The sequence below is a fragment of the Mizuhopecten yessoensis genome, unplaced genomic scaffold, assembly GCF_002113885.1.
Source record: "Mizuhopecten yessoensis strain PY_sf001 unplaced genomic scaffold, ASM211388v2 scaffold8111, whole genome shotgun sequence".
Lineage (NCBI taxonomy): Eukaryota > Metazoa > Mollusca > Bivalvia > Pectinida > Pectinidae > Mizuhopecten > Mizuhopecten yessoensis.
This window is the reverse complement of record NW_018407384.1, coordinates 134,736-161,820: the sequence shown is the minus strand read 5'-3', so window position 1 is coordinate 161,820 and position 27,085 is coordinate 134,736. Positions and strand designations below refer to the sequence as shown.

The following is a 27,085-nucleotide window of genomic DNA, read 5'->3' as shown; positions in this document are numbered from 1 at the left end:
AATATGTAACGTTACTACTGAGGGAATGAAAGTTAACGAAAGTGAAATTTAAGTCTGTAATTCTTATTCGAGGCCTGTCCGAACGTGTTCCAAGGCATTCGGCCTCCAATCTTCGGACAGTAAAAGTTAAATAATTCTTCAAATACGGACGCTTTTGCCCTTTTGTTATTATTGTATGACAGGCATGGACTTTCCCTTCCAAATGGTATATATACACATACATTTCAAATAAAGATAAAAAAAAAACCACCGCCATACTGTTATGTATACATGCCAGAACTTTCAAAAAGTCGATTGAGTGGACACCAAATTGACGAGTCTGAGGTGTGCATGTTCAGTTTCTGGGCAGTGGTGGATCCAGAGACCTATCTGGGGGGTTTCCAAATTTCCAGAGGGGGTCCATGTGGGAAAATATTGAGGAAAATGGTGAAAATAGAAAATACATGAATTTTAAAGAAAATTCTCACGGTGGGGGAATCCTCTGAAGCTCAAAAAATCAAACTCTGGAACCACCACTGCTTGGCACTTGATGATAAATTTGCCCAATGAACGAATTTGAGGGAAAATAAACAGTGGTGCATTCTGTGTTGTTGGTCAACTATGTTAATTCTCTTATTTAGCAGCCGAGACATATCAAGCCATGTACGTCTCTGATTTTAGCTTGAAAGTCAGTTTGAAATCACTTCCTTACTGTTCATTGAGAACTGATTCCATCCTGTTGTCGTCGTTAAGGTACCGCTACGGTCCAAAAATACGGAAACGTATCAGTAAAAAATGTTACAAAATTTCTTCAAAGTTTGTGTCTCACGACTATATCTTTGAACGGCAATACAATGTATAGGCATACTTTAGAAACCACTATTATATATATCGTTTAATCACAAATTGACGACATTGTATCTTCCTTATGTTAGGTCGCCGAATAAACAACAACATACCGACCAACAGTAACACATTAAATGCCATGCGATCATCTCGATTCTTTGATTGATTGATTGATTAGTTTTACGTCCGCTTCACTAGCGGGTACATGTAGTTCGATAATCCACCAGACGTACTTCTGTGTACAGGTAAATCACAATTAACACACCTGTGTCCAGTCCTGACAGCAGGAGGCCCAACTTGAGACACACCTTTATACCTTTGTCCAGGTATGTCATCAAAGGGATGACAGCAGGTGGGCAAGGGGCCGGGGTACCTGATGTTAGTACGTAGATTTTGTGTCGTATTTTCCTCTTAACAATGACCTCAGTCTAGATAACGGAGAATTGAGTAAGGATCAATATCAATGTAAATACGTAATATTTACCTTAATAATACTGTCACAGTGTGTGTTGCATCAGTACATGCAAACTATAATTTAATCATTACAACTGCATCTCCCGAGAGAAGAATGCTGGACCATGCTCTGCACATTTTTTTTTATCTAATCAGGTTGTTTAATGGTAAATTACTCGTATTTGTGAGACTGGTACACCGGCGCCTTTTCGTCGCCGGGATGAGTACGTGAAGTGGACAGGTTCTCCTTCTACACAATTCTTGAAATTGGTGTGTATATTTATTAGGTATTATCACGGACTTAAATTACCACGAAATATAAAATTGAATGCTAACTTAGTCGGTGTTATTACAAATGAAAGATGTCATTTTTTTGTGTGTATTAATTTGTTAGCCCTAAATTCACTGGATTCTTTTACGGACTAAGCCGATGAGCAGAGACGTATTTTTTATATATAAAGTCAGTACTATATTTGTCTCTGCATCGAGGCATACTTGAAAGTTCACTGACAATTTTTTTCTATTCAAATAATGAAATATAGGCTTTTCAAATGCGCAAAATAGGTTGGTTGGAATAGAACTGTAGGCCTAGGTTAGTATTTCAGTATCGATTTCAAAGTAACTTCTCCCTGTACTTAGTTTAATAATCAAGTTAACATTTTTTCTTATCAAGTCCATTCAAGTGAACTGACAAAATGCTCAAAGTTGTAAATTTCTATTTACTCAAAACCCAAAATATCAGCCCACTGGACTTATCCCGGGGCCGAACTCCGTCTCTAGAAGTATATAAATAGCGCGGGAAATGAAAAGTTACCTCCCCTTTGCTTGATGTTGCTATGGGCATGGGTTCTGGAAATGGCGTCGCTGAGTTCATTCGCAAGATCACTTCGAACGTGTTGATGGATATTACGATGAGTTATGAATTTAAATAGAGGATTTTACATTTAAACACGTAATAAGAAATCTCTTGAATTTTCTGAAGTAGTGATATGTAAAAGGTGAACTTATTTTCATTTATAAGACGATTATTCAACCGGAAGTTGTGCTTCATTAGAGAACAGAACCCCTCATTGTTTACACTGATTTTCCACAATAATGGCGAAAGTAACAATGGCAATGGATACTGTAAGTACTAGTTTATGCTTCTGATATATCGAAATTAATCTATTAACTGTATATTACATTCTGCATTGTTTATGAAGCGTTTAGATAAGTGTTTATCGTTGATGTTGTTTACATACAACAAGAGTAACGAAACGGCGTGATGTTTATTTATTTTCGGGTTGTTTTGAGGATGTGCTATAATTAACATACATTGTAGGTGAAAAGTGTGCCCTCAACAGGTACATGGACATGGAAAGATGACACCAATTCTCTAGAATTTATGAGGTAAGTGATAACCTTAATCTGTCCATTTTAGAACTGTCCAGTCGTCATCTAAGGTTCTGTGGTGTAGTGGTTATCACGTCTGCTTTACACGCAGAAGGTCGCGAGTTCGAACCTCGCCAGAACCTTGGCTTTATTTTATTTTCATTTTACTTTTATTTCATTTGATGTTTTCTGAAACATTGAACAGATCCCAATTGAAAATTTGTCAATATAAGGAAATTATCTGTATTTTACAACAAAATGAAATAGGGCAATTTTTCAAATAGTATTAATCTGACGAATCTGTCAGTCTTGCTGTCCCGACATATGTATACAGGGCAAACAGAAGCACCTAGAGAAAACCCAGGCTGTGACAATCTTGGCACCTTGGTGAAAGGCTGAGTGCACTAGCAATTGCATCACCTTACCAAGCATACAAATAGCCTTCTATTTTTAAGAAAATTTTCTCAATCTTCTATTTTTGAGTGATTCAAACACTTTCTCATTTGATTTTACTTTGTTTGTAAAAAAATATGACCTGTTCAAGTCCAAACTAACTTAGTTGACTTTTCTGTGTTGCAGTAATAATCCAAATGCTGACAGACAAGACAAACGGCGAAGAGCAAAGGAAGGAAATAAAAAAATGGACAGGTAAAGAAAAAATTGTCTTTGTAATCTAACAAGAAAATTTGTGGGGAAAAAACAGTTTACTGTTACATTTGACATAAGCACCAAGAACTTTGATATGCTATCAATGTTGTGCAGAATAATAGCTATCTTTCTGTGGGAAAAAAAATCATTAAATATAATTATTATTATATATTAGATGACAATTTAATCCAATATAATATTGAGTAAAAAAATCAAAACCTATATTTTAATTAGTGGGTCATGGATTTTTTTGAGCATTTTTGGCATGAAAGTTTTATGCATAAAAACACTATTTCATGTTTCTTTGTTACTGGTATAGAGTTGCATCTAGTGTTGCGAAGCCAGGAATAAGGGGCCGCAGTCAGAAAGGCAACCAGGCCAAATCTCCCCATCCAACTTTAAAGCTGAAAAACAATCAATCAACCGTTACACTTGACTATGTCAAAAGTAAGACAAAATAACCATTATAGACTTGTAGTCTGTAAATGTCCGATCACTGTCTATAGTGACAATCCATATATCTATTGATATATATTTGCCCATTTATTACATGACTACATATTATGTAATACATCAAATGACTAAGTGTGTTATGTTATATTTATCACATGACCACTGTGTTATGTTATATTTATCACATGACTACTGTGTTATGTTATATTTATCACATGACCACTGTGTTGTTATATTTATCACATGACTACTGTGTTATGTTATATTTATCACATGACTACTGTGTTACAATGTATATATGTTATATTTATCACATGACTACTGTGTTACAATGTATGTTATATTTATCACATGACTACTGTGTTATGTTATATTTATCACATGACTACTGTGTTATATTTATCACATGACTACTGTGTTATGTTTTTTTTATCACATGACTCTTACTGTGTTATGTTATAATTATCACATGAATACTGTGTTATGTTATAATTATCACATGACTACTGTGTTATATGTTATATTTATCACATTACTACTGTGTTATGTTATATTTATCACATGACCGCTGTGTTATGTTATATACAGTAAAACCCCGTTGTTATGCCACCCCTTAAACCACCAAACCCGCATACCGCCATTTATTTACTCAGAACGGATTACCCAACGTTAATGCACCAATACATGTACTTATTAGATGCCACATTTTTTCCTACATTCTTATTGGTTGGATCATAATCATGTGGATCTTGGTGTTTTGTAATATTGACCTAATCTTACTATTTTTAGAAACAGTAGGTTAATAAAAAAAAAAATGTCTTTTCAATTGTGACGTCACAATGCTTTTGGTCAAATGCAGTTCTTTCCTCTGTACAATTTTCATATGTTCCATCTTTTTAATGAAATTTAGAATCTAATATGATAATCAAAGACTTTTATTTTGGTATGATAATTGATATGGACCTGAGAAAGTGATATTGACCTTGAGTTCGTCTAAGTTAATATAGTGTATTACTTTCTCAGGTCCATATAACCACATATTCATTTAAACAAAAGTCCATAATTGATTGTTTTGTTCACATAACTACAGACATGTTTTTTTTCAAATTTATTTTTGTTAATATGAAGACAATAATGCCAAAATCACGACATATATTGGAAGAAGTATACCCTCTTGTCTAAGTTACCTCAGAATTTCTGAAATTGTATATGGTAGTTCTCTGTATATCTGTTATAGGAACAACTTTAGGTCAAGGTCACTGTTACTAAAAGTAGAACAAGAAGGTTATTGTAATATCATTTTCTTGGAAAATAGTATTTTGTAAATATCTTTTATAGTACCTGAATAAGGCCATATATCATCAGGTTCCTGAAATTCAAGATAACCACTGGTAAAGATAACGAGCTGTAACTCAAATTGGTGTACAGTTTTGTGTACTGTCAAATCTTCATTGTATATATGACCTTTCTGACCTCTGTCTTCAATGTATGGCTTTGAATATTGTTCTTTTGGGTATACTATTATGGCTATTTCAAAGAAACTCTTTTATAGCTGTACCAAATTTGTTTGATTTTATTGTAGCTGTACCAAATTTGTTTGATTTTATTGTAGCTGTACCAAATTTGTTTGATTTTATTGTAGCTGTTCTAAACTTGTTTGATTTTATTGTAGCTGTGGCACTCAGCATGCTGTCTGTACAAAACGCTGATGGGATTTCTGAAACATTTGAAGGCATTCTCAAGTAAGTCTTTAAATTTAACTATGTACCAATTGTGATTTCAATATTTGGGAATACCAATTCATGAATCATGTTATTTAGATATTGTCTTGTATTTCCAAACTATTAGCAAGGCACCTTACTTCTATCAGTCTTTGAAGACAGGCAAAAACTTGTTTACAAAAACTTGGTTTACTTCTTCGGTCCCCTCTAGATCTCCTGAACAGCCAAGTGAAGCATGGTAGATATATACAGCACCTTGTGTCAAAGCCTTTAAAAAACTTTTAGTCAAGCACAGTGGAAGAAACATCCCTGAGCCAAGGAAATACAATTTTGTATAATTGAGGGTTGTTTTTCAGTCCATATAAAAACCTTTTGTGTTTTTCCGTACAGATGATTAAGTTTGACCTTTTAGGCTTTTTCGTTTACCAGGAGGTATACATTTGTCTTTTCCTGTTTGTCAGTGCTTATAGATGAGTTAAACTGCTCTAGTTTTGCAGTACAGATGAGTTTGATCATTATGTCTTTCATTACTTGAGTTTGACCTTTTCTGTCTTTTCAGTATATAGTTTTGACCTTTGTGTTTTTCAGTACGGATGAGTTTGACCTGTTCCTGATGCATCTACTCAACTATTTCCACTGTTTTTTTGACAAGTTGCTCCAGGAACACAAAATCAACACCACTACCTACATGTAAGATATAACAACACACCACAGTAAGATATACGGGAGTGATAAAGTGACGTTGTTAGAACGAGTAACTCATTTTGGAGTTGGTTGTTAGCCTACTAATATTTCCATACAAAAATGTACTTAACCCTTTCACCACTGTAGACCATAATGGACTCATCCAGTGATATATGCACTGGTAAGTTCAGAACTCCTACTCTATAAAGGCATAGTAAAAATATTTACCAAAATTTTTAAAAAAAAAAGGCCTGCCTACCTTCCCTATTTTTTCTGTGGATGATAGCTGGAAACACAAGTAATTTGTTTTTGGACAAACAAGTTATATAGAATTAATCTGGTTATTAAGTCCTAGGTACCAACTCCACTTTTAATTGACAACAATGTATAATTTCACAGATTGAAAAGGTAAAATTGGATATATCTGTATTATACATCAAGTTTTATTTCTGATCAATATAGATATCTAAATATTTTTCTATGCATGATGTTTCATAAGGAAGGAGAAATAGGATCAACTGTGAGTTGCCCTGTACTGTATTTATTGATAGTGCTTTTGTGTATCTTAGTGAACCTAGTCTGTCTGAGAAGAAGGCATTTGAGGAATCACTTGTGAAGATTGGATCAACGGAGAAATTGCTGGGACAGGCCTATTGTGTGCTGGAGTTGGGTTTGGGGTTGGAGGACCACCACCACATGGCCTGTGGAAGGTAGGTCTCACTACAGGGTGCTGCGTCACATAGAGCACTGCCTATTGTCACATCCTGAAGCTGTTAATAGGACGTTAAACAAAATAAAACCAAGCTATGACGATTGTCTATTTTAGTGTTTGACATTTTCACAACATGGTTGAGACAAGAATTATTTATTGGATCAAAACAATGATTTGTTAGTTTTATCATCCATAGCAATAAGTGAATAACGATAAATAATATGATACAACATTTTGAAAGATTAGGGGGTCTATAAATAAGGAAAACAATTGAACTATGCACATTTTTTTTTTTTGATATAACAGGAATCAAAAGCTTTTGAAAGATGCACATGTTTAAGCACCATATTGCAAAAGTGTTCACTCCTTAAATGATCTTCTGACAACAAAAATCCCGGACAGAAGCAACCATTTCATTATTCGAATTTGAAACTACAGAACAATTTCCCAGAGGATGTTGAATTATCTCGAAAGTACAAATACATTTACCCCGGGAAAAACAGATTTGACATAAAGCATGGAAAACAAGGAAAGCTTAGACCATAACAGGAAGTGAACTTAAAACATGAACAAATTACAATAGGGTTCAATGTAGATAAAGTTATTGTCCTTTTACTGGAAACTGTAATGGTTAACCATAACTATGACTAATAGACATAGCCATAGATAGGTACAGGATGAGTTTTAGCATACTATGAGTATACTTTAACGTAATGTATCTTTAGAATACCATGACACTACATATTTATGCTGCTCTCTCCATATTTTTTCAAAATGCAAATTAATAATAATTCATCATGAAGTACTGATCACTTTTAGTGGCTTAATTAAAACCTGTTTTAACTTTTGTTACAGATCTAGAGTATCATCTACACTCAAGGATAGGGGTATGTTTGAGGTGAGTCACCCATACTAATTTCTAGCTCCATATTACTTAACTGCTTTGGTCCTTGAAAGCTTCACCTGGTGAAATTAAAGGCTATACATGAAATGTCATTTTACATATTGAACAGTGTGCCCTTGATGCTCTCTGTGATCTTTGTGATCCTTGTGATCTCAGTGATGAAGGTGCTGTCAGTGACCTCAATGATCTCGGTGCTCTCTGTGATCTTTGTGATCCTTGTGATCTCAGTGATGGAGGTGCTTTCAGTGACCTCAATGATCTTGGTGCTCTCTGTGATATTTGTGATCCTTGTGATCTCAGTGATTAAGGTGCTGTCAGTGACCTCAATGATCTCGGTGCTCTCTGTGATCTTTGTGATCCTTGTGATCTTTGTGATGGAGGTGCTGTCAGTGACCTCAATGATCTCGGTGCTCTCTGTGATCTTTGTGATCCTTGTGATCTAAGTGATGGAGGTGCTGTCAGTGACCTCAATGATCTCGGTGCTCTCTGTGATCTTTGTGATCCTTGTGATCTTTGTGATGGAGGTGCTGTCAGTGACCTCAATGATCTCGGTGCTCTCTGTGATCTTTGTGATCCTTGTGATCTCAGTGATGGAGGTGCTGTCAGTGACCTCAATGATCTTGGTGCTCTCTGTGATCTTTGTGATCCTTGTGATCTCAGTGATGGAGGTGCTGTCAGTGACCTCGATGATCTTGATGCTCTAGTTGATCTTGGTGTTTTACAACTTGAGAGAAAAAAATGAAAAAAAACAACCTCTGTACCTATAGTTGGAGGTTGATGTTGAATTAACAATGTTATCCATAAAAACAATACATTAGAACATAAATGAAATCTGTTTGTTTGTCTAAAGAATACAGTGTTTTACACTATCAGAGATTTGCAAAATTAAAACCTCGCCATGTGGTTCTGGTTATAAAATGAACTTTTCAAAAAGACAACAAATATCTGCAGCATAAATATATGTGTAACCATTTGATATGGAGTGATTTGTATTTGTTGGATCGTGTACATACGATTGTTGCTTACGTTGTAGACTCTATACTCCTTCTGTGCGTATGCTGTCCACATATCCTTCAGGAGAAAGGACTTCACAGTCATCAAAAAGGAGATTGGCAGGTAAAATAAACAGTTCATCCTTACTTTTATATTTATAACAATTTGAAATTTAACAGTTGCTTCTTGTACCAGGATTAACTGGTAATAACACTATGGAATCAATAAAATATGATAGAGTTAACAATTTTGACATATAACAGTTTATGTAGAATTAATTAACATAGTACATATATATACATTTCCATAGTACAGCCTACAGATAGATGTTGGAAGCATCCTACAGAAAACGTCATTGTATAGGATCATTGATAAATGATAAATCAGTTGTAAACGTAACAAAAGTGGCCATTTTCAGAGGGTTTTCCCCCTGAAAATAAATAGTACACTGACAGGCTCCAAGTATTGATATCATCCTGAGATGATTTCATTAATTTTATTTAATCTTTTCTTTAGAATTTTAAGATCTGACACATTCAATCCTGCCAAGCAAGTGAAGAAGTTACCGGAGGGGCGACAAGGTGAGAACAAGATATGGTTTAATGGGATGGTTAACAAAGGGTATCTGACCAATCTCGGTTCAACTTTGACGTCTGTTGTCAGCAGATGAGAAAAGATAGGAAGATGAAGAAGAGAAGGGATAAAGTATATATATATATGTAGAGGAAGGATAACAAGGGAGAAGGTAATAGAGGCGGAGATCCCAATTCTCCCGGTCGGTTTACAGGTTAATCCTGCCTCACTGTACTGTTTAGGAAGCATTACCTGTGTTTCAGTGGGATTAAGAGGGTACAATATGTGACAGTATTTTCTGTATTCTTATGGGTGCTGTTTACAGATTTTGTAAAATTTTCAATAAAATTTTCTTTCTAGTTAACTTAATGAAAAGAAAAAAAATGTTGCTTGCATATGTTTATCATTGGAAGCTAAAACTTTCACTAATTATGTACTTGTTTTCTCTATTCTAGCTGTGAGTTACCATAAAATCGCTGCTGGTGAGTATTTCTTGCCTTGTCTTTATTGTTTCTTCTATGTGAGCATTCATGATAGAAGTAGCCTTCCTAAGGAGAGGACTTAGATAGACTATGCCTGATGTCTGATCCTATTGACTATTGCTTATATTGTCAATAAAATTTGTTGAAATTAAAATTGAAAGTAGCCTTCCTTGGTGAAGTGTTAAAGTCTGAACATGCATCATGTATGTTAAACTTAAATAAGTTTTTATCAATACATGTGTATTGTATTATGTAAATTCCACTAATTTCACAGCAAATCTTAATTATAATTTGACAGTATTTATCTTTAATTAGGTAAGTTTTGCTGCCTTTCTTACTTCCCTTACAATATAACTGATTTTTATTCCTAAGCATTAAGAGATGCCAAGAATAAGAAGTTTAGGAGGTTCAGAAAGCAGTTCATCAATAGAGATGAGAAAGATGAAAGCAGCGAAATAAAAGAGGAGCAACCTACAGGGGCCATAAGTAAGATGACGCCGGCGGAGTACCGGAGATTACAGCCGTAAGTAGCTTACGGGGGACTGTTATAATCAGGGTTACTCGGAAGGTTTATTGTGATTTAAATTATAGACTATAGTCATGTGATTGTATAATTCATGGATGGGTGATGACTTGATATTGAATTTTCTAAAAAAAACAATTAATTTTACCTGTTATGTTTTTGAGGTGCATATATGTGCGATATTATAGTTTATAGTTTGACTTTGAATATCAAATACATCCAGGTTTGATGCTGGTTACATCATGAAGGTATGTCACAATGTGGAGAATTAGATATTCTACAGTATTATTTAACATGTGATATAACAAAGCTATTTTGGGTAGGCATTATTGACAGGCTTAACATAACAGTTTATTTATATTTGTAATCAGGAACTTTCAGAAGGGAAAATTTGAAATATTTAATGTAAAAGATTATATGTGGCTGTTGTATTTGATTTTATTGACTATGATATGAAGTAATTTTCTGTTGTACAGGAAAAGACCAGCCATCAAAACTATTATAAAGTAAGTAGAATGGGCCCCAGGTTATCATCCTATCTTACAGAATCATTATAAGGTAATATGTATCAGCCCTGGTTTACTCTTGTCCTACAAAACCATTATAAAGTAAGTTAAATGGGCCGCAGGTTAACTTTCGTCTTACAAAACCATTCTAAAGTATTTTAGCAGTAAAGATTTTATAGGGTTGCAAAATTATTAGATTGATGAAATAATAGAGATTTCTTTATATCTATTGTAAAAATCAGTGTTTTCAATGAACCTTAAATTCAAACCCTGGTTTATTTGTGTATAACAGTCAGAGATCCCCAGCCATTGTAGCCATTTTACCGTCCCCTAAAGAGGAGGCCAACTGGTTGTTCAGAAGGAGAGGAGCTTTGTCACCTAAGTAAGCATCTACAGTCACTTGGACCTTTTCTATATTGTTCTGTACCAAATTTGACAAAACTTATCTCACTTTTAATCAAGATGAAAAAAGATTCCCTTTTCAATGATTTTGTATGAAGTTTTAATGAGGTCATCATAACTTGTCACTGTAACATGTTTGTTAACAGTAGCAATCAATCATACATCAGTTATTTCTCTTGGTTTTGTTCTTTGATAGTTCACTGTCTAAAAAGGGACGGGAGCCTGAGACAGAGGAGGCGGATGATGGAGACATGTTTGGAGATGATTTCTTTATAGAAAAGAAAACATTTAAGTAAGTAGTCAATGTTTTAAGAGTGTAATGGTTACTTACTGTACTAACTGCCGGGTATCAATTAATGAAACATTAATGTGCAACTCTTGCAACAGCTCACGAGATGATAAAAGAAATAGGTGAATCAGATGGTAACTAAAATTTTCTTCATATTGCACATTGACAGCAAAATGTTGGATTTCAGTTGTTTGCGATATGTCAGTATGTAAGACAAAGGGTCAAGATAATAAAATGATCTGTTGGTATTGGTGTAAATCATTAGCCCTTTGGCACTTAATAGAATTAGCACAACATTAATTTCAAGATCAGAGCATCATTTATTATAATTAACATGAATTAGAGTAAGTTTTTCTTATAATATGATATTGATTCCTTACAGAATTGGAATAATTGGTGAAGCCCTTAGCTTGTTTAATGAGAAGACCCTGACTCCCTTAGGGGCTAATGATGAGGAGGAGGGTGAAGAGGGAGAGGAAGGAAAGAAACAGTAAGTAATACATAGAGGGTCGCTTTTGACAATATATTTCTCATATGTCAAACTATATATTATGTTTTTAGATAAGAATGTTGAAAGATCACAATATTTACATCACATTAAAAAATCAAATTACTTGACTCCCAGAAATTGAGAACAGCAGTTTTAATTTGCAATTTTGAGGGACCCTTTCTGACAACGTTAGAATGTTTGACATATAACACTTTGTGTTCTGCACTACAGGGCTGCTCCAGAGGAAGGAACCCGGGACAAGACTCCGCCTCCAGGTAATATACTTTTAATTCTTCTACCCAAAGGTTAAGAAGAAGTCTTGATAACTACATATTTACAAATATGGGTCAAATCTATTTATGTCAAATGTTATTTTACCTATGAGAAATACAGAAATGTCACTTCACCATTCAGCTTCTCTCAATGCAAATTGTATTTCAATTGTAATGAAAAACTAGGGTTGTATCAGTACTCTTTATTTAATACCAATGTATAACTCTGGAATTATTTGATGTATAGCTGACACTTGATGGTACTTATTTACTTTATATGTATGTTACAGAGAAATAGTAAGTAACAGTACTTTACAGGGTGTGACACTCACTGGGCTAACAGCCATCTGGGAAGTGTGATTAATTCTCTCTCTTTGTACAGTTATATCACCTGGTCTAATATTTACAAAAAGGAAATGTACTCGCAATACATCTTAAATAATGGGTCTCTATATTTTTTTTACATAACTTTATTAAAAAAAATTGTAATGTATAGCCCTTTAATTTAGCAGCTTCAAAATTTGGCTGTTTTATTCCTGGAACATATTCGTGGAGTTTGAATTTCATGCATTGCCAGTTTAAGCCAGTAATCCTTAACTCTGTATCAGACAGGCATAAATCTGACGGATTTAAATTTTCTTTTTTGGAAATTTTGTGAAACTTAAGCATTGAAATATGAGTGCAATACAGTGAATCCATATTATTCCTTGATATTTTCGATACTTTGTGAGAATTGAATCATACACACTTCCCGAGATTGCTGAGATAGTCGGCTCTAGTCAAGGATCAGGAAACAATGGTGTGACTGGCTTATAATTTACTGACAGGAATGACAAGATTTCTGTCCTAGCTAGTTGGCTGTTTTTGAGGACTAGGAAATATTAATGGTGTGGTTGGCTTATAATTTACTGACAGGAGGAATGGCAGGCTTTGTTATGTTGAATGATTTTTAGGTGTCACTCAGTAATGCATGGCATTGAACTCAAATACATATTTATTTGCTTTAATTGATAAATTAATGCATGCTAATGTTTAAAAATTGAAACTGTTGAGAGATTTCATTAATCATGATTAAATACATAACATAACATTATGGTTGTGATTTCTAGATGAAGAAAGTGTACTGTGTGATCTTACTACTGAAGTGACTTAATTTGATCAGTTAAATGAAATAAAACTATATGTATATAATCTAAGCTTGATCACATAGATTTAGAAAACGCAATACAGGAACTGTGTGTAAAGAAAGAGTCAGCATTGGCTGTACTGCTGTTTATTAAGACATAGACTGTGTCACCAGCTTTATTTAGAAATATCATACCAAGGGCCAAGGTATACTTGAACAACTTGATTTTCCTTTATAATATAATGACCTAACAAGGTACGGGTAGAAAGGATGGTATATTGCATGTGTGATTTGATTACTGTTCATTACTGTTTAGTATACCAGACACTTGCACTGTAGAGTTCAGCAAACAGATTCTCACCATCTTTATAGTGGTATCTAAAGTTTTAGAATTAGAAATTGAAACTAGACAAGTCATTACCATAATTCAATGTAAGAAATCCATATAAACATTTAAAAATTATAGCAGTATATTGTATCATCATTTCCATTTTAATATGTTATTTAAATATCAATTTAATAATCAAGCCTAGGACATGTATTTGTTTTAATTAAAATTAGATATTTGTATAACTTGTTTCCATTGACTTAACCAAACTTTAGAAAACTCCCTTTGAATATCATCATTTCAATTAAAGCTAGCTGATACTCAAGACACATCCTTGGGACAAATAATCTCCCAGTTGCTATAGGAGATATATAACTGATATTACCTGTGTGTAAAACAAACATTGTAGCTTTTGAAGTTATTAAGTGAAAAATGTTGCGCATTAGTTTTGTAACGTGCGGGCGGTCACCCCTCCAACTACTGACCACGCTCGATGTTGCTTTGCTAGTGAGCGGGTCCCCAAGGTTATACCGCATCACTGGAAAGCTAGCTTGCCAGTAAGACAGTATTTTCCCCTCCTATTCCTTAGATGTCACACTCTCTCCCTAATTTGAAATATTGATCAAATGAAGGAGAAATCTTCATTGGCGGTTTCAGAGTTGGCACACACTGTAAACATAATTATTTTAGGGCACTCAAATTTAAGCACATTATCAAATTTGAACAGGTAAGACCTTTGCCAAGTTTTAAACTTTAACACACCATTTTGACATCGTGTCTATTGTTTTAATTGTGATATAATACAATGGTGTTATTACATAACATGTAAGAAGGTATAGGATAAATCTATAGTGTATACTTATTATACTTACAGAACAAAGATTGAGCCGGCAACAGACAGCTATATCCACAGGAACAACAGACGCTGCATTTGTTGATGAAGAGGATTGAAGTGTGTTATCAGAGGAGGGATGAATGTCCCAATAGTTGACAATTGAAAATCCAACACTGAGAAGAAAAGTGTCATAAATTTACAATATTAGAAAAGAGAAGATTATTTGTTAAGGAAAAACATAAAATTAAAAATTGTAGTTATAAGAACAAAAAGAGGAAATGAAAAAATACATGCAGTTGTAGTCACATATTCTGATTAAATAGAATTCCTATGTACTTTATCATAGTTTATGTTAACTCTTCCTTGTAAGTATGCAGGTCAGTATACAGGTCACATGGCCCACTTACTTACAGTTGGACTTAGTACAAGGCAACCAACATGTTCTGGTTGTAAACAGAATGCATAATAGCATGCTTGTTATCAATTTTATATATCTCCGAATGTTCAATTTCTTGACAAAATGCAAAGAATTGATTTCTGATAAACACAATGAATGTAATTATCAAACATCATTTGAAAATTTAGGAATTGTGATCAAATTTAGTATTGATGATCAAAGGTTATTCACTAAACTGGATCATGTTGTTACACACTTGCCTGTTTATGCATCCGTCCGGGGGGTTATATGTTCAGGGTTAAGGGAGCAGTATAAAGGTGTATGAATGTTGTTTATTTATATGTAATATATGCATCACATGTAAGATATTTTTTAAGTCTACCACCTGTGATAAATAAAAAAACATCTGAAAACAACTATTTGGATTGTCTCTTTTTATCACATAAAGATATGATGAGTACAATGGTAAGCAAACGACTACAGACACATCCTTAAATGACCTTAGCTGTTGATAGAACATTTAACTCATTGACCCCTGAAAACACTTTTGAACTCCTCCAATTCAAAGGTTGGAATAGTTCATTATGAAATTTCAGGGGTGAATGAGTTAAAGAAATAAAACCAAAACCAAACTTCAAACAGAAAGAAAGCCAGATAGAACTGTCACAAGACTGAGTCGAAACACATTCAGTTAATGCTTCTGTCTTTACCAAACCTTTCAATATTTTAGAGGTCTTGCACTTCAGGAACATGTTGCCATCATGGACATCCTGTTTGCATGGTAATGACACAAGAAGTTTAGTTGTTTCATATGTGGCGAGAAAAATCTTACCGTTACAAAACACATGGTTCTGTTCAGGTTGTGGTGCTTTTGGTCTTGTCTTTTTATGCAGAGTACCTGAATGTGTTTAATTTAGGAACAAAACCCGCTCAGACTTTAACATAATTTACCTTTAGTATTTTAATGTCTAATGTCTGGTTTAAGAAGTGTGGTGACCGTGTAAGGGTCACCAGTGGATTACAGAGCGTGGAATCTGTTGGTTTTTAGCTCACCTGGCACGAAGTGCCAAGTGAGCTTATGCCGTGGCGCGGCGTCCGTCGTCTGTCCGTCCGGCGTCCGGCGTCAATATTTTACTTTAAACGACTTCTTCTTAATAACCGAAAGGCCTACGGTGTCAATATTTGGCCAGAAGCAAACTTGTATGAAGGGCNGTATTATTTAAGGCAGCATGGCGGCAAAACAATCGCATCATCCGTTGATGTATGTAGGACACGTCAGATTTCCAGCTAATTCCTAGTGTTGATAGGTTAGAACTATTGTTCTGTCATTCTACAGTTAGCCTTGCAATGTCGTTTCTGAAAACATTCTGCAGGAAGAGTACGTTCGGCGTTGGACTCTGCTATAACTTACGAGGGACGTTTATGCCATGATCCACAAATGATATACTAAATGGTTCCATTTCTACCTGATTTAAAGAACTGTCAAATTTTAAGAAGGTTTGCAGCTAATATTTAAAAGTATGAAAAAAAAGAAGCATCTTTCTTGCTAAAAGAAAGCAGAGATAGTCGTTGCCTCCGAAGGATATCCACGGGGAGCCTTTTTCCATGTTATATTGTTACTTCGTGCTGCAGGTCCATGAGGAAGAGTTGTCACCAATACCTGACAGCACCATTGAGTGGCTTTGGAAAGATGGTTCGAGTATGCACCTGTCAACAGTCATAACTACAAAGACATCCAAGTCAAGTGTCTCCGTGGAAAAAAAAAGATTCGAAAGTAAGTCGGTACTTCCAGTAAGTACAGGGTATTTAGATATAGTGATTATACCAACTTGTATGCTACCAAAGCCTTCATGATTACTATTACTGTATTGAATGAAATACCAAAGTCAACAATGGAACGCTTGAAATTATGATAAGGAGTATATCTGAGGAAGTAGCTTGGGCTTCCACCAAGAGTTATTTCGGTCTGCATGAATAGCAGCTCTGCAGAATTAAAACTATCGTTGAGATCGGTAGTGGAGAGATCAAAGTTGCAAAATGTAGTTTGGTGATAATGCTGAGGGACTCCAAACACAGAAAAGTCGGCGAGGCAGAGATACAGACGAGAACGGGAAGGACGTGTTCAGCGAGTACTGTGTTAGGGAAAACAGATATGCTGGAGCTTGGGGATTTTCATTGAAAATTCCTACCACTGAAAACATGGATTGGATTTCCATTTCCAGCTGTGGATGAATGCAACAACCAAGAAAAACGGCAAATGGTCAAAAAGAAACCGAAAAGGTTGAGGAGGGAATTATGTTTAACTCGGCAAACAGGAAACATAGGAACAATATCATATCTAGTCCGTGTCCAAGGAATCAGTTAAGCAGGGTAGGTAAAGATGTAGGATGTAGGCACAGCAAAGTCTAGATATCCTGTAAGTGGGGGAAAGGGAAGGAAGGAACTAGTCAATATTATGTTGGGGAGAGATGGTTTGTAAGTGGCGTAAGAGCTCTCCATTGGTTTATGAGGGCTGATGTAATCAGCCTCCGTTGGCTGACGAGGGTTATTGTCAGACTGTCACAATAATGGATGGCGGCAAATGTGTTCCTATTGGCTGACTATGAAGAGAGTACATGAATCCCATTGACAAACGAGAGATTAGTCAGATAAGTAAATACCCACCGGTTGACGAGAAATGATGTGCAATTAATTGGTGAAGAATAATGTACAATGACATTGGTAAATAATGATATAAAATAGATCTCAACTAACAGATGTTGTTACTTGGTCTTCATTGATTGACAAAATTACAAAATATCTCAATGACGTGTCCGGCAAGGATAGTGTACTATTGACATAGAGATGTAAGGTGTATAATGGGCCTCAATTAACAAAAACGAAATACTCGTATACATTTAAATGGAATTGTAGTCCCCATGATATACATAAGCTGACAAAACAGTATACGTCTCTATTGACAGACAAGGGGTTGGTGGTGTGTTGCAGATCCTGATTGGCCGGAACAGATGGTAAAAATGGATTTCTATTGCTTACAGAAGAGATGGTCACCGCGCATCTACTACATCGGACCTTCATCCTTCCAATTTGACATGTGCAATAAAACTGTTATCGCTCTCTGTATTAAAGTGTGTGTATAATTGACATGTGCGTTTTGATGATAATAAGTAGCATGCCCAGGGTTTCTACTGGAGAGGTTTCATTATACATTGCAGATAGTTTCACCATTTGAAACCATCGTCAGCATTCACTACTTTAAAGGAATTTGCATGTCACCTGTGACAAAACTCTTTCCTTTAGTTGACAGAACACACCATGACGAACGCTGTCTTGTTGATATTGATTTATGACGTATCTCCGTTTTACGCTCCCGTATGATATTCCTTTATTTTCATTTTCATATTTGACCATCGAGAGGTGTACAGTGGTAACTATCATAACAAACGAAAGATGTATTGTGGTTATCATATCCTACCAACGAGAGGAGTACAGTGGTATCTATCCTACCAACGGCAGATGTTTTGTCGAAACCATATTCTACCAACCGAGAGGTGTGATTTTGTAATCATATCCTACCAACGAGGGGTGTTTTGTGGTAACCATATCCTACCAACAAGAGGAGTACTAATAGAATCTTTCACCCCCTTGGGGGTGAGATAGGAGAATCTCAACCCGAGGGGGAGGATTCTTAAGTTGCCAAACACGAGGCTTTGCCGAGTGTTTGGCAACTTAAAAATCTTTCCCCGAGGGTTGAAATTCCACTATCTCACCCGCAAGGGGGTGAATGATTCTTTTTCTCTTACCCTGTTCTCCCATTGTGTATCATATACACAATGTTATGATAACGTTACATGCTAAATTCAGGGTTGACGTGACGTTGATGGATTGTTGACGAGACGTCATTTTATTGTTGAAGTGACGTCATGCCATTGGTTATGAAAAGGGGAATCCCCCCGTCTCAACCCTAGGGTGAGACAAGGAAATCTCACAACGGTAAAAATGCGGATACACCTGTCCAGGGTAAGAGAAAGTGGTATATATCCGACCAACGAGAGATGTTTTTTGAAAACCATATCCTACCAACGATGTTTTTTTTTGTGGTAACCATATCTCACCAACGAGAGTTGTTTCAAGATAACCATATTCTACCAACGAGGTGTGTATTGTGGAATACCATATCCCTAGCGAGGGGTGTATTTTGGTAACCATATTCAACCAACGAAAGATGTATTGCGGTAACCGTATCATACTAACGAGAGGTGTATTATGGTAACCATATCCTACTACCGAGAAATCATCTTTAAACGAGAGGCGGTAAGCCAATCGAGTCGTACTTTATATCATCCTTCATCGTCCCCTGGAAATGCATTTGTACTGCCCAAAATTCGCCGTCAGCCATCACTTGAACAACGTGTTTCTAATACAATGAATATACAATAAACAATATCCACCAGCCAATGTAGGTACATCGAATCACACCTTTCGTCGGTCAGTCGATAGAGACGTGTTGTATACCATCATTTGTCGGTCAGTGGAAGATGTTGAACAACAAATGGAGACAAATAACACATCCTTTGTTAACCAATGGAGATCCGTTGTACATCGTCCTCAGCAATTGGTGAAGCGTCGAAACCATCCCTTGTGAGCTAGCGGAGATGCATTCCAAACCACTTTCTCCGGACAAGTGTAGATACATTGACTACCACATCTTAACTATTTTATGAGACGCATTGCACACGATCCCTCGGCAGCAAGTAGAAGAAATTTGGAAATACCATCGCTCGTCAGCAAAATGAGATTTTCACACTATCCTTTGTCACTTTATGGAGACGCACTGCACACCAACTGCAGTCAGCCGATGGAGACATGGTTCATCCCCTGTTAGGAAATAATGTTGTTCACCATCCCTCATCAGCCAAGGATAACGTTTTGCAAATAATACTCAATAAATAGAGAGGCTTTGCATCCCATCCTGATAAATCAAGAGACTGAACACCATCCTGATCAATATGTGTCAAAAGATTGATGGAAATGGAGATCGATACGTCTTCATTGATTGACCAGGATGGTGTTCAATGCGTCTCCATTCATTGAACACCTTCCCCATCGATCACTAGAGACATATTGAACACCACCCTCGTCAATCAATGGAGACGTAGTGACCCCCCCCCCCCCCCCCCCCCCATCATTCAATTAAAACTATTGAAGACCCTCATCAATCAATGGAGAGATATTGATTACCATCCCCATTAATCACTGGATACGTATTGAACACCATCCCCATCAATCAATGGAGACATATTGATAACCATCCCCATCAATCACTGGAGACGTATTGATTACCATTCCCATCAATCACTGAAGACGTATTGAACACCATCCCCATCAATCAATGGAGACATATTGATTACCATTCCCATCAATCACCGAAGACGTATTAAACTCCATCCTCATCAATCAATGGAGACGTATTAAACACCATCCCAATCAATCAATGGAAACGTATTAAGCACTATCCTCCTCAATCACTGGATACGTATTGAACACCATCCCCAACAACCAATGGGGACATATTGATAACCATCCCCATCAATCACTGGAGACGTATTAAACACCATCCCCATCAATCACTGAAGACGTATTGAACACCATCCTCATCAATCAACGGAGACATATTAAACAGCATCCCCATCAATCAATTGAGACATATTGATAACCATTCTCATCAATCAATGGAGACATATTGAACACCATCCCCATCAATCACTGAAGACATATTGATAACCATCCCCATCGATCAATGGAGACATATTAAACACCATCCTCATCAATCACAGGAGATGAATTGAACACCATCCCCATCAATCACTGGAGACGTATTGAAAACCATCCCTATCAACCAATGGAGACGTATTGATAACCATCCCCATCAATCACTGGAGACGTATTAAACACCATCCTCATCAATAAACGGAGACATATTGAAAACCATCCCTATCAATCACTGAAGACGTATTGAACACCATTCCCATTAATTAGTGAAGACGTATTGAACACCATCCTCATCAATCAATGGAGACATATTGAACAACATCTTCATCAATCAATTGAGACGTATTGAACACAATCCCCATCAGTCACTGGAGAAGTATTGAACATCATACCCATTAATCAATGGAGACATATTAAACACCATCCCCATCAACAATGGAGACATATTGATAACCATTCCCATCAATCAATGGAGAACCATCCCCATCAATCACTGGAGACGTATTGAAACGTATTGAACACCATCCCCATTAATCAATAAAGACATATTAAACATCATCCCCATCAACCAATGGAGACATATTGATAACCATTCCCATCAATCAATGGAGACATTTTGAACACCATCCCCATCAATCACTGCAGATATATTGATTACCATTCCCATCAATCACTGAAGACGTATTGAACACCATCCCCATCAATCACTGGAGACGTATTGAACACCATCCCCAACAACCAATGGGGACATATTGAACACCATCCCCATCAATCACTGGAGACGTATTAAACACCATCCCCATCAATCACTGAAGACGTATTGAAAACCATCCTCATCAATCAACGGAGACATATTAAACAGCATCCCCATCAATCAGTTGAGACATATTGATAACCATTCTCATCAATCAATGGAGACATTTTGAACACCATCCCCATCAGTCACTGAAGACATATTGATAACCATCCCCATCGATCAATGGAGACATATTAAACACCATCCTCATCAATCACTGGAGACGTATTGAACACCATCCCCATCAATCACTGGAGACGTATGAAAAACCATCCCTATCAACCAATGGAGACGTATTGATAACCATCCCCATCAATCACTGGAGACGTATTGAACACCATCCCCATCAACCAATGGGGACATATTGATAACCATCCCCATCAATCACAGGAGACGTATTAAACACCATCCTCATCAATCAACGGAGACATATTGATTACCATCCCCATCAATCACTGAAGACGTATTGAACACCATTCCCATTAATTAGTAAAGACGTATTGAACACCATCCTCATCAATCAATGGAGACATATTGAACACTATCCCCATCAATCACTGGGGACGTATTGAACACGATCCCCATCAATCAATTGAGACATATTGAACAACATCTTCATCAATCAATTGAGACGTATTGAACATCATCCCCATCAGTCACTGGAGAAGTATTGAATACCATCCCCATCAATCAATGGAGACATATTAAACACCATCCCCATTAACAATGGAGACATATTGATAACCATCCCCATCAATCACTGGAGACGTGTTGAACACCATCCCCATCAACCAATGGGGACATATTAATTACCATCTTCATCAATCATTGGGGACATATTGATAACCATCCTCATCAACCAATGGAGACATATTAATTACCAACACCATCCTCATCAATCAATGGAGACATATTGATAACCATCCCCTTCAATCAATGTAGACATTTTGAACACCATTCCCATCAATCAATGGAGACATTTTGAACACCATTCCCATCAATCAATGGAGACATTTTGAACACCGCCCTCATCAATCACTAGAGACGTATTGAAAACCATCCCCATCAATCACTGGAGACGTATTGAACACCATCCCCATCAACCAATGGGGACATATTAATTACCATCTTCATCAATCATTGGAGACGTATTGAACACCATCCCCATCAACCAATGGGGATATATTAATTACCATCTTCATCAATCATTGGAGACATATTGATAACCATCCTCATCAACCAATGGAGACATATTAATTACCATCTTCATCAATCACTGGAGACGTATTGACCATCCCCATCAATCACTGGAGACGTATTGAACACCATCCCCATCAATCACTGGAGACATATTGAAAACCATCCCCAACAACCAGTGGAGACGTATTGAAAACCATCCCCATCAATCGATAGAGATGCACCACACACTGTCAACATCAGATTGTACTCCATCCTCATCAATCAATAAAGACCTTCCTCGTCGATAAATGGAGACGTTTAATACGCCATCCTCGTTTATCGATAGTGAAATATAGAATATGACCAAATTTCTTTTTTTATGCAACTGTCGAATATGTTCTATTTTGCAAAGTGCTTTCGATTGTTCTGTACGAGTTGTCGCGCTTCTGTCAAAGTTTTTACTTGAAATGATTAGGATGATGATCTTAAAAAAATGTATGATCGTTTCCTCGAATCATTGTCTCAAAATACAATCTCCACTTCTTACAAATGTTGGATCACAATTAACATGCAGAACCTACATTGGCTAACATTTTATAAACCTGTCTAAAACTAGCTCAGAAATGGGACTGATACATTATGACATGAATCGATGCAACTCAAAAATTGTATCTCAATCCATTTGTTATTCCATTTTAACTTGTTAAATATGTTGGTTTATTTAATAAAGTATTAATGTCTTGGCGGTTGCATGAAGGCTGACGTGAATGTTATATTTACCTCCATCCAAACACACTTTAATTTGGAAGAATTTTGATTAATTTATAATTCACTGTACATACATAATAAAATGCCTCCGTTAGAAGCTGCATTCTTATTTGTTGGCTTTATTAATGATTGCATTAAAAAATAATCTGTGAAATGGAAATCTATATTTATATTAGGCAACCACTAATAATAAGAAAAAGAGTGAGACTTATAGACGATATTTCTATAAAAAAAAAATGCATTAATCTTTGCAGCATGGGCATAGCCACTTTTCCATAAGTAAACATGTGTCAATTAAATAACGAGATATACGATTCTATATTATTATCAACACAAAGTATACCGATTATAAGAAGCAACGATGTTATTTCTAGTATTTTTATCCAGTTTCCTTATTTTCAGTGCTCTCAGCTGTTTAGGGTTCGATGATGTCATAGCAAATGCTTTCCTCCAATGAAAAACCCGAATAACTGGCTAAGGTGCGCACGACTCTCGGAATTTGGCGTGGAAAGGAGAAGTCGGCCATTTTGGTTACTTGACAGAGGGGATTTATTTAGTATTTATGTGTCATCATCAGGACGTTTGGAAGGACATTGCGGCTGCCATTTCTTCAGAAATGACAATGGCCCATCCGTACAGTCCTGTGTAAATGGATAACTGGTTCAAATTCATTATAAGAAGGCCATTTTCCAGGGACCCAAGGGCACTGATAGATACGTTCGGTGCCTTGAATGACCCCGATATTTGTCGAAAAACACCGGTGTAAGGGTCGTTTTGTGCAGATTAACGTCGTTTTCCATTGAATGAGGGTATTGTTTTTAGTTGGATCTTTCATAACAAGATCTATGCTATCTCTCAGCCCCAGGAAACGTCAATTTCCGTCGCATCTACCTGTTCATCTCGAGTAATTATATTCAACATGTCGACCCGAGCACCTCTCCAAACCGTGCACGAATCGGTGACAGTCGATCATCATGTGAGTATATGCTCGATTAAGTTGAACACATATGAAAGCAATGTCTTAGAAAATTCCATACTTAACAAATGTCCCTTTCTGTGTATTATAGCCAAAAGATGATAATGCAAACCCTCGTATTACGTCGTCGAGGAGTCGAACCGCTGACGAGCCTCACATCGGCAAATACCGGCTGATCAAGACAATCGGCAAAGGAAATTTTGCAAAAGTGAAACTAGCCAAGCATGTGCCGACAGGACGAGAAGTAAGTATTTTATTTGCATTAGACCTTTCCATGATCGCCTCCTTGTGCGACGAAGGCGTTGCCTCTGTGCTTAGTCGGAACAGCTGATAAACTGTCAGTTTGTTGACACAGATTCGGATATGTCAAAAAACATGAAGAGGGTTTATAAGCATAAGGTCATTAGCCTTCATGTAGGCTCTGATCACTGTCATTGTATATGGTTCTTTTTAGTTATTAAAGGAACATGCATGAGTAGATGCAAAGTTAAGATATGCAGATTTAATTTGTTAGCATATAGCTTGTAAATTTTATTAACTTGCAGTGACGTTTATAGTTTGGTGGTACTCTTGAAATGATTTTCTGAGTATATTGAATGCCAATGTCATTTTTTGACGTCCAGGTGCTACAAATTACAAAACTGGTCTGTCGTGTCATATTGGATCATGTTTTGAGAATGATGGTTGGGGTAGCCTGTAGCAGCCTACTGTAAAAAATGAAGTCTTCAAGACAACTGCATTATTTTTGAGATATCCATTAGAATGTCCCAGATTTTCGAAGTACATATTATTCTGGCCCCATTGGTACGAATGACAAGGTGTCTGTTATACTTGGGCAATGTAGTTGATGTATACTGCATACAGTACAGATAACAGTGTGAGTGTTATACTGGGGCTATGTACACCACATACAGTACAGATAACAGTGCGAATGTTAATTTTGGGCCATTTGTATGGATGGCATTGTGAATGTTATTCTGGGGCCATGTGTACAGATGACACGAGTGCCTGTTATACTTGGACCATGTGTACATAACAGATAAAAGTGTGAATGTTATTCTGGGGCCGTGTGAACAGATAATAGTGAATGTTATTCTGGGGTCATGAGTACAGATGACTGCAGGATGACTGTTATAGCAGTGAGAATGTTATTCTGGGGAATGTTATTTTGGGGCCATGTACAGTACATACAGATAACACTAACAGCGTGAATGTTACTCTGGGACTGTACAGATGACCAAGTGTCTGTTATTCTGGGGCCATGTGTACAAATGGCATTGTGAATGTTATATTATTAGGCCATGTACTGATGACAGGTGTATGTTATTCTTATTTAGGCCATGTACAAACGAGTGTGTACTTTTCTGAAGCTATGTACTGGGTTTGTTATTCTGGGACCATGTACAGGTGACTGGGTGTGTTACTCTTGGGCCTTGTATACTGGTGATCCGACTGGGTATGTTATTTTGGGGCCATGAACATGCGACTTGGTGTGTTATTCTGGGGCCATGTGTGTATATGACAGGTGTATGTTATTCTGAGGCTATGTACAGGTGATCTGACTGGGCATGTTATTCCCGGGCCATGTACAGGTGACTGGGTGTGTTACTCTTGGGCCTTGTATACAGGTGATCCGACTGGGTATGTTATTTTGGGGCCATGAACATGCGACTTGGTGTGTTATTCTGGGGCCATGTGTGTATATGACAGGTGTATGTTATTCTGAGGCTATGTACAGGTGATCTGACAGGGCATGTTATTCCCGGGCCATGTATAGGTGACCGGGTGTGTTACTCTGGGACCTTGTATACAGGTGATCTGACTGGTTATGTGGTTTTTTGGGCCATGATTAATGAGCATGTGACTGGGTGTGTTATTCTGGGGCCATGTGTACAGATGACAAGTGTATGTTATTCTGGGGCCATGCACTGGCGATCTGACTGGATATGTTAATCTGGGGCGACACAGTGTGTATCTTATTCTTGGGCCATATTTAGATAACAGGTATATGTTATACAGCTTATACTAGTTCCATGTAAATACCAACTCGTTTTAATTAATCATGTGTCCTATATTGATGCCAAGGTGCATGTTTTTTCTGGGGTCATGTCACCCTATCAGATGTCAAGATGCGTAATATTCTTGGGTCATACAAATGCCAAGATGGATGTTATTTTATGCTTGTGAGGTGTTTCAGGGTTTCATTTTGTAATAATGAGGCTTAACAGAAATACTTGCATTGTTGGATAATTATGAATACAATGATGCAGTATACAATTGCTAGTTTTGAGGTAGTTAAAATGACAGATATGTTGTAATGTTGTTGAAAATGGGAAATCTTTGGTCAATTGATATATGGAAATGATATTTTTAATGTGTAGACGTTATTCACCTTGCATGATAATGCCCCATGTTTGTGTTAGTTCTATGTGTATTGATCACAGCATTTACACATCATATTGAGGCAGACCGTTATTGATGTTGTAATGTGGGGAAGAGCTCAGCATATTGACAAGCTACATAACACTTCATCAGGAAACACGTTCGTGTCTGAAAATCAGCAACCCTACACTTACAATAACATACTGATGCTAGTAGATCGGGAGC

At 36.6% G+C, this 27,085-nt stretch overlaps 2 protein-coding genes and 1 non-coding gene across 11 annotated transcripts in view; all 3 read left to right on the top strand.

Moving 5' to 3' along the window:
* The first annotated feature begins 2,100 nt into the window (after nt 1-2,100).
* LOC110454935 (protein phosphatase 1 regulatory subunit 36-like) lies at nt 2,101-15,386 on the top strand. 2 transcript variants are annotated; one of them, XM_021504752.1, is made up of 19 exons: nt 2,101-2,403; nt 2,600-2,667; nt 3,229-3,297; nt 3,617-3,744; nt 5,423-5,492; nt 6,060-6,161; nt 6,725-6,865; nt 7,723-7,765; nt 8,805-8,887; nt 9,281-9,345; nt 9,793-9,819; nt 10,192-10,342; nt 10,819-10,848; nt 11,141-11,230; nt 11,447-11,542; nt 11,922-12,029; nt 12,261-12,304; nt 12,592-12,598; nt 14,630-14,712. In XM_021504752.1, coding segments are annotated over exons 1-19 (1,353 nt in total). In that variant the 5' UTR covers nt 2,101-2,373; the 3' UTR covers nt 14,631-14,712. The 2 variants fall into 2 exon arrangements, with proteins under 2 accessions (XP_021360427.1, XP_021360426.1); XM_021504751.1 differs by lacking the exon at nt 12,592-12,598 and having other exon boundaries at nt 14,630-15,386.
* Nucleotides 2,720-2,792, top strand: Trnav-uac. The gene has a single exon. It is a non-coding gene; the product is annotated as a tRNA-Val (tRNA).
* An 8,609-nt stretch (nt 15,387-23,995) lies between the features above and the next one.
* LOC110454943 (MAP/microtubule affinity-regulating kinase 3-like) overlaps nt 23,996-27,085 on the top strand; it is a 48,702-nt gene continuing 45,612 nt past the window's right edge. For all 8 annotated transcript variants that reach the window (XM_021504767.1, XM_021504765.1, XM_021504766.1 and 5 more), the window contains exons 1-2: nt 23,996-24,478; nt 24,570-24,722. In XM_021504767.1, coding sequence (XP_021360442.1) covers nt 24,422-24,478; nt 24,570-24,722 — 210 coding nt within the window. In that variant the 5' untranslated portion in view covers nt 23,996-24,421. The remainder of the gene's footprint in view (nt 24,479-24,569; nt 24,723-27,085) is intronic.

Bases quoted from the DNA above. Each gene is read 5' to 3' on its own strand.
- LOC110454935 (XM_021504751.1), top strand. From the start codon at position 2,374: ATGGCGAAAGTAACAATGGCAATGGATACT. The intron at 3,298-3,616 runs GTAAAGAAAAAA...TTACTGGTATAG, and splicing joins GGAAATAAAAAAATGGACAG to AGTTGCATCTAGTGTTGCGA. The intron at 11,543-11,921 runs GTAAGTAGTCAA...GATTCCTTACAG, and splicing joins ATAGAAAAGAAAACATTTAA to AATTGGAATAATTGGTGAAG.